The sequence below is a fragment of the Hakea prostrata genome, unplaced genomic scaffold (genome assembly GCF_041222555.1).
Source record: "Hakea prostrata isolate BN-2017 unplaced genomic scaffold, UWA_Hpros_2 contig_226, whole genome shotgun sequence".
Classification (NCBI taxonomy): domain Eukaryota; kingdom Viridiplantae; phylum Streptophyta; class Magnoliopsida; order Proteales; family Proteaceae; genus Hakea; species Hakea prostrata.
The window spans coordinates 1-12,336 of record NW_028291345.1 but is presented as its reverse complement, the minus strand read 5'-3'; the positions used below and the strand labels follow the sequence as shown (position 1 = coordinate 12,336).

General features: G+C 39.6%; 1 protein-coding gene across 1 annotated transcript; it reads right to left on the bottom strand.

Annotated features, from left to right (window-relative positions):
* Window positions 1-570: 570 nt before the first annotated feature.
* LOC148998627 (exopolygalacturonase-like) lies at window positions 571-7,198 on the bottom strand. Its single transcript, XM_089141821.1, has 7 exons — window positions 7,007-7,198; window positions 6,750-6,890; window positions 6,485-6,661; window positions 6,103-6,392; window positions 5,785-6,013; window positions 5,446-5,678; window positions 571-1,075 (listed from the first exon to the last, which is right to left on the bottom strand). The coding sequence occupies exons 1-7, from the start codon at window positions 7,196-7,198 to the stop codon at window positions 571-573; spliced, it is 1,767 nt and encodes a 588-aa protein (XP_088997947.1).
* Between the last annotated feature and the right edge of the window lie 5,138 nt (window positions 7,199-12,336).

Here is a 12,336-nt window from a genome sequence, read left to right as displayed (position 1 = left end):
AAAAGACTCTAGTTTGGTTAGATATATCTTTCTTTCTTGTCTTTAGAATCAGTTGTAATCCCATTTGATTTTCGAACTACATTCTGCTGTACTCGTGGAGTGAGATTCCGCCTCACTCTACTTTTGATTTATATATCTATTGGTATCTTTTCCGCACTCTGATGATTATTTCGTTACTTTACTTTGATTCATTTGAATAATATTGTTAACATTGATTTAGTCTTGTACTTGATTATATTGTTGTGAATGTGGGAGGTTGATTTTACTAACTATTGGATCTTGTGGACTGTGGATCACACACTCGGGTATGCGAGATAGGGTACCGGCTGGGTGGATGTGACACAATATGTCATCGATAAATACAATGACGAATTTATCCAAGAACTCATGAAATACTCGATTCATGAGATCCATAAATACGGCAGGAGCATTAGTTAGCCCGAATGGCATCACTACAAACTCGTAGTGACCATTCCACGTCCTAAAAGGTGTCTTAGGTATGTCTTCCTTCTTGACTTTTAGTTGGTGGTAACCAGACCGAAGGTCAATCTTGGAAAATACTCCTGCCCCTTACAATTGATCGAAAAGATCATCTATTCTAGGCAAAGGATAACGGTTCTTGATGGTAACCTTGTTTAACTCACGATAGTCTATGCATAATCGCATAGTCCCATCCTTCTTGTTTACGAATAAAACAGGTGCACCCCAAGGTGATACACTAGGTCTGACGTACCCTTTGTCTAATAATTCTTGTAACTGCTCCTTTAATTCTTTTAGTTCATTTGGGGCCATCCAATAAGGTGCCTTGGAAATGGGCGCTATTCCGGGAACCAACTCAATGGTAAATTCAATCTCTCTATTAGGTGGTACTCTAGTGAGATCTTCAGGAAAGACGCCAGTCTTCACTACTACAGATGACTCCAATCCATGGTGGGCACTTTTAGAAGGGGCAGTAAAGAAAGCTAATGGCAAACTTGGCAAACCAGAAGTATTTCCTGCCTCAACAGATCCTTGATAGTTCAGGGAACGAGGATTGCCTGCAATTGGTTTCTCTCCCATGGCAAACACTCCTATTCTGCTCCATGACCATAATGAGGTGAAATGTTTTTACAAAATTTTCCTCTATGTAAAGTCACTTTTTCAGCTTTTCAATGTACCCATATATTTTCCCAACTATGCTTCTCTTTTTTTCTTTCTTTTTTCTTCATCTCTTTCTTCTTCTTCTTCTTTTCTTTTCCATTTTTTTTTTCAAATTCACATTCTATTTGCAAATTTCTGTAGATATAACTGCAGAGGAAATTTATTGAACATAGAAATGGTCTATTGCGGAGGAAATCCCTCTTTTTTTGACATGGGTTTTGTTTGTATTTATTTAAGTTGCTTGTTTCTATTTTAGAATTTTCTGCCAACCTAATAGTTTCCTTTTCTTTAGTTTCTTGCTTCTAATCTAGGTCTCAGCCTAATAACTAGCGTGCTATTTTTGGGTTCAATACTTGAGCTTATATATTATAACCTGCCCATAAAGGCAACCCGCTCTTATCACCTCCCCCTGTGATCTATCGTCCCCCTTACTAGACTCCCTGGTGCTGATATTCCCTTGACTGCTGCAGCGCTTTGAGACTTCAACTTACTTTTCCAATGAACTAGTGCTGGAAGGTGATCAAACCCAGAATTGCTGCTGTTGATCACCTCCAGAGAAGAATTGAGACCCCCCTGCAGATCGATCGAGTTTTGCCGCTTTGCCGGTAACTCCTAGTCATCCTTTCTCTGAAACTCTAATCTTATCTCGAAGGGTTTTGGAGGACTGAACCAGACTAAAAAGAGGCCTGCAAGATCCCAGATGTAGGCCTTCCTGTTGGCTGAATGGTTCTATTGCATTGACCTTCTAATTTTGAGGCCAACATCCTTTTCTTTTTCCCATTTTAGACCTCCACTTCTGCTTATTGAAACTTCACCAAATTTGGAGCCGAAGACCAATTTGACACTGAACTGCCGGTTGCATGACCTAGAATTTGCTTCCTTCTAATTTGGTGTTAGCCATCTTATTTTTACGAGCTTCTATTATTGATGATCTGCTGCTACATCTATCAATCCTCTTGTGTGGTGGTTATTAGCTGAGCCTCCTCCACTTTACAAATGCATCTCAGATAATGGTAACTCAGGAATCAGCCTGCCTCCATGCCAGGAGGCCATTAGGCTGGAATATTCTTTGGCTAGATCGGATGTGGAATTGGACTGGGTTAGATATAACCTTAAAGATCTTTTCCTTGAGCATGTTTCAGTGCTAGTCTTAAAGTCGAAGTGCAATCTTCTTTCACTTGCATGTTTACGTTGCAGCCTTTATTTACATTTTCTTATACACTTTTGGACTCCTTAACTGATACATTTATCTTTCCTGTTGCTATTTATCTGCTTTCTTGCTGGGTTATTGATCTTTTCATTTTCGTTTATTATATTTATTTGTTTGACCCAGTAAACTATTTTTTGGTATCCAATTAATATTGTTATTAACTACTTTATATGATTTTGCAGTTTCTAAATCAAGTGGAATACCTTAAAGGAATTGAAATATATGAGTCATTCATCGAAGCATACACATCCTACACTGAGAACACAAGGAATGCTTCTTCCAGAGATGAGTTGTGAAAATAGTAAACATGGCCAATATCCTATAGCAATCACAGATGCTTCAGCTTCATTGTGGTGTGTAGGGAAGAGGGATTTTCCTCACTTGGTAATCACAACACAGAGAGATGCATAAATGGAGGTCACAATCTCCGATGCCCAATGTACATGATTAAATGTAACATGTATTCCCCTTGCTGGACATTGTTCTAATCCAGATTTTATCATCACCTAAGGGTCAATTCTGATGGCCAATGAGGCAATGTGTTGATTTATTTCTTGATGAATGATGACACGCGTGAGGTGAACCAGGGTAAAATCTGTGTCTCCTTCTTCCTTATTTTCTATTCGATTGTGTGTGATTGATCGCTCTAATATTAACAATTTTGCATTCGATTCGCAAGTTCCTAACAGATAAAAGAGTTACAGCTTTATTAGTTGGTCACTATCTTATCAGTTCAAAATAACTAGACAATGAGCCCAGTCATCTTTTGTTCAAAATAAGATAAAAGTAATTTTCATCTGAACATTTGGTACAATTTCTCTCTCTCGCATAGGTAATTTGGACCTCTTGATTAGGGTACAAGGAAAGAAAATAAGATAAAAAGTAAATTTCATCTGGACATTTTGAAGTTTGTTCTAGTCACCTTTTGTTCAAAATAGATTTCTTCTGCATTTGGTTCCCCTGTGGTTTGTAGAAATGAGCAACAATATACAACTTTACAAAAACCGTTGATTTTACAATTTTTGTGACCAAAATACCCTTGTATTATTTTCAGTCTCTTTCTTTTATTTCACCCAATCATCAAACTAACTCCCTGCAAATAAATGGTAGGGTTTGAAAACAATGGTGAAAAACAATCCGTTCCTCTGCAACTTCTCAAACCAAAGAGGAAGACCAATTGTTTGCTTACATTTAGCTCTTCAAATAAATAAGAAGGAAAAAAACTCACCAAACCTGCGACTTGCGAAAGAAGAACTTGTTCTCTGCAGTCAACTTTCTATTCAATGTCAACGCCCAGAGTTAAAAAATATCTCTTCCTTTGCTGTTAAATCTCATTTTTATTTCTCATGGATTTTGACAACCAAAAGCGCTCGAGCATGTACAACACAAAACAAAATGAATTAAAATTTTATCAGAACATATCAAGTTAGGTAAATAGTAATCCTTCGATGTTGCAACCTCTGATAAAAATCTGGTCTTAGAATTGTTATGCTTTGACCCGAATTCTTATACCCGATTTGGAAGATGAACCCGCACCGACATATTTTAGTGGGCGACCTGAATGACCCGTTTGCGGAGATCTATGGTGGAAGAGGTGGGCTTGGGCCCGACCCGTTTACTTGATTAGAATCTATAGATATGTATCTTATGTTCGCCTACCACATTACTGAGAGATTTGAGATTTTTCGATTAGAGTTCTTGTAATGCTGTTCTTAGCGATTGGTTGTAAGATCTCATTTTGTCTTTAATTTACAAGGTGGAAAATCTCTTATTCTTCGCCCGTGGACGTAGTATACCACATCGGTGTGTGAACCACGTTAAATCCCTATATGTTTTCATTTTTGTTTCTTTTCCAATTCGCTACTTTGCGGTGTTTGTTCTGACAATAATCTCCATAATGACTTAGGCCTCTACCATCGCCCATAACAGATTCTCTTTCATGGTGATCAGAGCTCTTGCTGCTGAAATTTAGAACTCAACAAAGGATTCAAGAAGAGGATCAAAACCTCTGATCAAGTTGAAAACCAATACTTTAATACCAAAAAATGAAGAGCTAAATCAATGGATTTGAAGTAGATTTTTGGCCTTCCGCCTTAAGTTGCAGAGGTTTGAAGCTTCAAACTTCACTTGCATTTTTGTGAGGGAATTTTTTGATAAGTTCTTATTTTTTGTTCTTTTTGTAGATTTGTTTGGTAGGTCGAATAAAAGTAAGAACCCTTACCAAAAAATAAGGATAAAGATAAAATAAAAGAAATCAGAACGAAAGAAAGATGTGATTTTGTTTAGTTTGGTAAGTTTTTTTTTCCTCGTATTTATTTTGGTAGGTTAAAAAAAAAATGTTTCATACATGTGGGTTCCCTTAGTGGACCACAAACTAATGTTGGGTCCCCTTAGCGTAATACATTACGTGTGGGTCCCAACTAGACAAACATTGTTAGCCGCCGTTAAGTATATTCAAATTTCAAAAGGAGAAGGACAAAAATGCCCTCATATTATTTAATACATTGTGTTATTATATATATTAACCATATAATTAACGCTTAATGACCAATTATCTCTTTTTAAAACAGTATATTAAATTTCTCCCCCCAAAAAAAAAACCATATATTAACACAATGTATTAAATAACCTAAGGGGCATTTTGGTCCCGTCACATTTGAAATTTGAATATACTTAATAACGAAAAATACTGTTAGTTTGAATGGGACGCACACATAATATATTACATTAAGGGGACCCAACATTAGTAAAGAAATAAACGAAATCCAAAAGGACACAAAGGTATTTTCATCATAAAATTTATTGAATTAACTGTTAACCAACTGAGTGTTCTTAGTTGGTTATACATAGGGAAATTGGGGGTGGAGATATTACATATGCCGCCGGCAGGGTTGATCCCACGACTTCTCACTTTCGAGAGAAGTCAGGTTCCTGGCCATCGTACTAACCCTCCATTGGCTAAAGGGGGCATAGATTAAAATTATGGTAAAAAGAATCCTTGAATCGGTATATTCCACCTGGCAAGATGTTAGATTTCAGTGGGCCCCCCGGGGGAGATATTCACCCTCTGGAGAGGAGCCGAACCCTATGTTTACAGGGTGGATTTACAGGCTGGAGGAATTTGGGTTCCAATATATTTGGCATTGACATGCTGACACGATGACGTAGTTGCGGTTCCTCCTGTTGCAGGTTCCAAGTGAATATCTTCAAGATTCACATTCTTACATGGCACCCCTTGGCTACACTCCAATGTCACCGCCACTGGAGAAGCTGAAGTTCCTGTAATGTGCCTGAAGGACACGTCACTCAACGCAACTTTTGATGGTGCCTGCAATATAAATACATTTGTCATGTTCCAAAGTGTTTGTTAAAATGCCTCAACGAAGCAAAAAAGTTGCAGCAATGAACGAATTCGGTGGTTTCTAGCTACTAACCTTTTCATCACATTTGGCGTAAGGACAATATGTCTGGTCGATGATGATTGGATTAGTAACACTTTTCATTTCAATGTGTTCAAAGGTCATGTTAGAAGCCGCACTGGCGTCAGGTGAGTTTTGCCATGTCTTGATCCTAATTCCATTCGTTGTTCCACTTAATTTACAATTTTCAACAGTAAGCCCTCTCACATCACCTTCCTTCGGGTATTTCCCCAAGCTTCCAACACTACAAGAAGCAATCATATCAACAAAATTCGTGAATGAATTTGAGGTTTTGTAGAAGGATTTAAAATCAAGATCGATTCATGCACCAACCTGATGCCGTGACCAGGTCCGCAGGTGATACCATTGATGTGGACATTGGAATTGGCTTGTCCGATGGAGATGCAATCATCACCGGTACCAATTATAGAATTAGAGATGCTAACACCACTGCTTCGTTCTATATGGATTCCATCTGTGTTAGGGCTATCTCCTGGTGCAGTGATTGTGATATCGCTCCCTTGGAAGTCTGTGCAACTGAGCAAAGCAATGTGGAAGAACTTGCTATTTAAAGACTTTATCCCCTTCACTACTGTTTTGGTCATGCTAACAAACTTCACACTCTGCAACAAAATAAGTTACCTTTGTTAATGAAACCCTAGTGATAGATTACACAAAACCAGCAAGTAAAATAGTTGAATCCATATCCACATACTGTTGGAAGAACTTTACAATTGGTGAGACTTTTAGGGCATTTATTGGCAGGCCATGATACAGCGCCTTGGCCATCAAAAGTCCCACCTCCGGTCAACGTCAATCCGGTCACCCATCCAAACTCGACCCAATCATCCGAATCATACTTGCCCAAATCCGTGATTGCCTTCAAGTCACCCTATACAGATAATTGAAAACCTCAGGTTAGGGGACAATCCAATCTGTTTTGAGTAGAAAGAAATGGTTTTTTTGCTATAGAAATACACCTGCATCTGGACAGTAAGGGAACCAGTGTTTTTGCAGGGCCCCTTGAATTTAAGGGGACCAACTAAGAAGCTTCCTTTTGGTATGGAAAGTGTTGCTGAACCTGAAGATTGACATGTTTCTTTCCAAGCCGCCATGAAAGCCTGCAAAATTTAGGGTTCATAATCTCTCTCTGCAAACCATAAAAGAAAAAGAAGAAAAAAAAGAAGAAGAAGAAAAAAAGAATGAGAATGAGAATTAAGAATTGAGGATTGATTACGTTGGTATCGTCGCTTCTTCCATCTCCTTTAGCGCCATAACGCATAACGTCAAAAGTGCCGTCGGAGCCTCCTGGTGCAGCTGATGTCTTTTTAGGGGTCGTTGCAACTGCTTTTTCTCCAAGGATTCTTTCTCCATTAACAATCCAGGTAAAAGAAGTTAAGAAAAGCCAGAAGAGAATAGCACCTTGCATAATTCTTCCCTTTTTTATTTGGCTTTTTCTTTTTCTTTTTCCTGGATGGAATTTAATTTGTTTTCAGGATGATCTTTCCCATTTTCCTCTCAACAGGAGATTCGAATTTATATGAAATTCAACATTGTGATACTTGGGTTGGATACCAACGGCCATAACTAAGTTCTTCCAAGAATATCTACTTTTTTCTGTAGCCACAATCGTCAGCTAAAATATCCACCAAAAATCAGGAATGAACTACCTATTATCCCTCTCTTCCTCCCTTCCTTCTACTTCTGCGGATGTAAGCACTCTACCTTGGTGACATCTTCACAAAGTGAATCAAATGCATAAATTTTTATTTTTAATATTAAAAAGAATCCTTAAATTGCTAAATCAAACAATATATATTTCCTGCATGATTATTGCATGCATCTTTTACGTTAACAACCTTCTAATGCATGGTTTTTGCTCCAACTAGTCGACTGGAAACTTCTGGTTCTGTTCCGTGCGATTTCTTTTGCATTGGTTTGATCTCTCGAAATCTCTTAGAGAAATGGTTTCAAACTTGAGAGTTCACCTATTTAAAGACTGAGCTGGAAGAACAACTTCACTACTCTCAGTGCTCTCTCTCCGAAAGAAAAAAAAAATGGAGAGAATTTCCATTATGCTCTTCTTCTTATTCATGTGGACAGTAGTTGTTTCGTTACCAGATGATTCAACGGTGATAATCTCCAGGTTCCAGCAATACTATGCTGCTGCAGATTTCATTCACTCTCAAGCCAAATCCATCGGCCTTGAATCGCAAACCCTTGATTTGAAACTCTATAGGGATTGCATCACCCAATGAAAATTATCGTGTTTTCTTTGCGGAGAGATGTCCATGGTGGTTAGTGATCAAAGCCACTGGGGTCAAAACTTTGCGACGACGGTGCCATGGAGAACTTATTGAAGAGCATAGAGATTGTGAGGAGGTTCCGAGCTGCCCAACTGGACATGGTGAAGGCAGGTTTGAAGGAAGAAGGCGATGTCATTTCAGTGATCATAGACTTCTTGAAGGCTGGGGCACTATCTCCAACTGTAAGCTAAAGTCTCAAAAAGTAGAGAACTCTTAAAGGTTGAATGAATATATTGATTCAAGACCTAAAACTCATTAGAAGTATCAAACATAAACTAATAATTCAAATTTGAGCAAAACAGGGGAGCATAGAATGTCAAATTACCCAAAAAAACAACAAAAGAGAAGAATAAGGGGAGGAGAAAACTGTATATAAGCAATGGGAAGGGAGAATGATAGGCCCTAGGATCATGCCAAGTGGCAGAGAGAGAGAGGGGGGATTAAGGTTGATTATGGATTATAAATACTAGTAAAATGTGAATAGTTAGGGATTATTTATATGAGTGCTAACGGTGTGCTTTGAGGGTGATTGGCAAAATTATAACCAATTTATCATTATTTTATCAAGTAAATAACATTAGTTTTTGTTGAGTATGGCTCATGCTTCTCATTATGTTGCTGACAGGCACGGGTCTAGCAACCCGGTGAGTGGGCGGAGGTGTGTAGGCAATGCCTCCATAGCCTGTAGAGGGTCCATGTTTTTGTGGGCCTCGAAGTTTGTTTTTTGTTTAGGGCTGGGCCCATGAATAGCGGTGGCTTAGGTTTTCTAAGCTCCTATTTACTTATTCTCTTCTAACAGAGCATTGTATGTAGTTGTTTTCATGAATAATATAGTGAAAAACCTAATGTTGGACATATCCTCCGATGCGTCCAAAATCTGCTCAGCCCTTAGATCTCCTTGGGATGACCTGGAAAACAAAACCGTCATATGTGGCCCCACCGCTGGGGTCGGGAGTCCACCTCCGAAGGCTAAGTTAGTTGATGAACTTAATCACAAACGGCTCTGTTAGACGCACAGAGCTAAGGAATGAAAAACTGGGAAAGTGTTTTGGATCGTAAACCTCTGATAGTTTACGTCTACCAGTGTGTATATGGATCTGAGTCCTTCTCACCTCGTAGGTAAGTAAGGTTTATATAGAGTGTACCTTCCAATCTTCTTCGTTGGATGCATTTGAGCCTTTTTCGGATAGTCGTTGGGTCCTAACAGTTAGATCCGTTGAGCGATAGACTTCTACTAGTTTGAACTAGTAGAGGACTCCTGAGATAACCTCACGGTTATTCAATGATTATCCCTTCAATAATGATAAGTGACAGCCACCAAGTAGTGTCTGCCATCATTAGGGTAATTAACCTAATCCATAAGTCGGATTAGGGCGTGCCTCTTGCCGATTTAGTTTTCTTCCTCATCAAGCTATCTTCTAGACCCGGCTCGCTCGGAAGCAAGTCGATTCCCTCCGCGTCGAGGGTCAAACCGAGTAAGAATCAGGTTCGATCATATTTCCTCTGTATCACGAGCCCCCCATACCAAGCATTCGGTCGATCCCGAGGGCTTGGTTTTTAACTGGGTTCTTCGTTAGGCAATAGTCTCTGCATATTCCACTAAATGTCATGTCAAATTTAATGCGGTGGTCACTTTTCCTCGAGCGTTGTGAGGGCAATGCCACGCGTCTCCTTGCAGGCGATCTATCGTGGCTCACGTAACCCAAGCGACGGTTTCCGAACACCTGTTTTGGATTCGTGAGTTCAAACTTTCAAAACGTCTTCAAATCTCAACCGTTGATGCTGAATCAATCTTTATCGTTCAGGTCCTCGAACACTCGTGCGGATGCTTAAAAGCGGTTCGTTGTCTTCGTAGGTTTCATTCTTCTTGTCTTGAATTTGAACCTTCATCGTCTGCTTCGCGCCTTCTCGCACTCAAGCCTTTGCTTCACTGAATCAGTAAGTTTGCTGATCCTTTTGCAAAATTTAGACTTCCTGTCTCCGGTTTTTTTGTACCTTTACTGAAACTAGTAATGGAGGATAATAGGGTTTCTTCTTCCCTGGTACCCATTGTCAGTAATAGTAGTGGTAACGAAGCTTTTGCTTCCCTTCCTTCCGAACAGTCGGATAGTGATAATAAAACCCTAACTGTCCTTTGGTGCGAATTTGCTGAAGTTTCCCATAAAAGTTTAGAGAGAAAGGACGAAACTCCTTCTGCCCTTCCTGAGTCTGAATCTTCCAAGACTCCTAGGGTGACTGCCTAGTCTTCTAGGAAGTCAAAACAAACTTCCAGGTCTAATTGTCACATCCACCCAGCCGGTACCCTATTTGGCATACCCGAGAGTGTGATCCACAGCCCGAAGATCAGGTATCAAGTAATCAACCTCCCACATAAACAATAACATAATCATGAACAATCATAATAAAAGTGCGGAAGATAAACCATAGATCCAATAAGGAAAGAATAAATCATAAATAAATCAGAGTACTAGATATAATCAGAGTGTCAAAACAGATATGTAAAGTGAGGCAAAATCCCACTCCACAACCAACGGAAAAGTAGCTCTAAAAGAGAATAAACTAGACAAAATCTAATCCCAGTAGCAAGTACAATGGGTAACTAAATTGTTCTCCACTTTATAGACAACATCCTTATAAGTATAAATCTCATAAACAGCACAAGGACGCTTCCACTCAATGGTCGGACTAAGCATCGTACGGAGCATAACCACTTGCGGGATCTTCAGTGTAATTGTTGTAACCGCAATCACCTTCCTGGAGATATGCCTCTTCGCCTTGCGCTTCTTCATAGGGACCGTCATAATACTCAGAACCTGCAGAATAGTCTAACAAACATTGTACAATAAAGGAATGAGTTTCAAAGAACATAAATGGCAGGATTTCAGAACAATCATAAATGCAATATGATATGAGACAAGCAATGAATGAATGAATCTAACTCTATGTATGCTGGTCTCTATTGGCAGACATGCTTTAAGTCATAGCACCGTACTTCTTTAGGAAGGTCTCAATCACTCATCATCAGTTGGTAATGGGTCCGGCATCCCTCGGGACATTCCATGGCTGGGGGTTAAGTCACCACTCTCTCACATCACCATTGGTCTAAGTACCGGCGCATGTCAGGGTAAAACCTAGCTAAATGCAAGTCTTCTACTCAGTTACATCAAGTCAGATCCAGATACGTCCATTCCTCGTCCCCGACGATCCTTTCCGGTATCCTTCACACTAGAGTCCTCATAGTCCCCGACTACGGACTCATCAACCCTATTTTTTCCCCCCCATTTGGTAAACGGGAAGCTCTCACGTCCTCTCCCGGGTTGGTTACCGGTCTTAAGCGCCCGTGAGCCCAAGTCTAACCATATGCAACCCTACCACTAAATGGCCCCCACAATGTGATTCCTGTCCTCTCACGGGTTGGTTACCGGTCTTGAGCGCCCATGAATCCCCATTGCTACCACGGGTCGTTCGGTCTCAATACCACTCCGATTAGGGTCTGACATAACAGGACATCCTAGCCAAACACTACTAGACAATCCTAGATATGTCATCCAACAGTTTAGGAAGGTGTCCAGAGGGCATCTCCGGAAACATCCCATAATATTCCCGTAGTAGTCCAACGACAGAAGTGTCAAAAGGACACCTCTCCTTTCCAAACCATACTTAAGCATACACATGCATCAATTCATATCATCACATATATGGTAACTTCATATATGGAAAGAAATCAATAAGTACAATCAACTTGTATATAATTGATAAGTAAATCACACATGAATCAATTTAATATGAATAAGTAATGCTACTGTAATCAAAGTTATGCAACAGGAGTATATCATTGTAAGAATCTAATTTAGGAATCATATCAATGATATTCAAATATAGAAACTAGATTCATGCTATCTATGTAATTAAGGAAATAACCATCCTTACCTTTTATAACTCAGCCCCCAGAAAGGTTATGCTCACCCATGAAGCGTGCCCTAATCTTACTTATAGATTAGGGTAATCACCCGATGATGACGAACTCAAGCCGACGGCTCGGATAATCATCATCAAAGGGATAACTATCGCATAACCTAACGGTTATCTTGGGAGTCCTCTACTAGCCCAAACTAGTAGAAGTCTATCGCTCAACGGATCTTATTGATAAGATCCAACGACTACCGAAGAAGGCTCGAGTGCATCCACGAAGGAGATTCGAAGGTACACTCTATATAAACCTCTCTACTATACAAGGTGAGGACGGATCAATACGATCAAG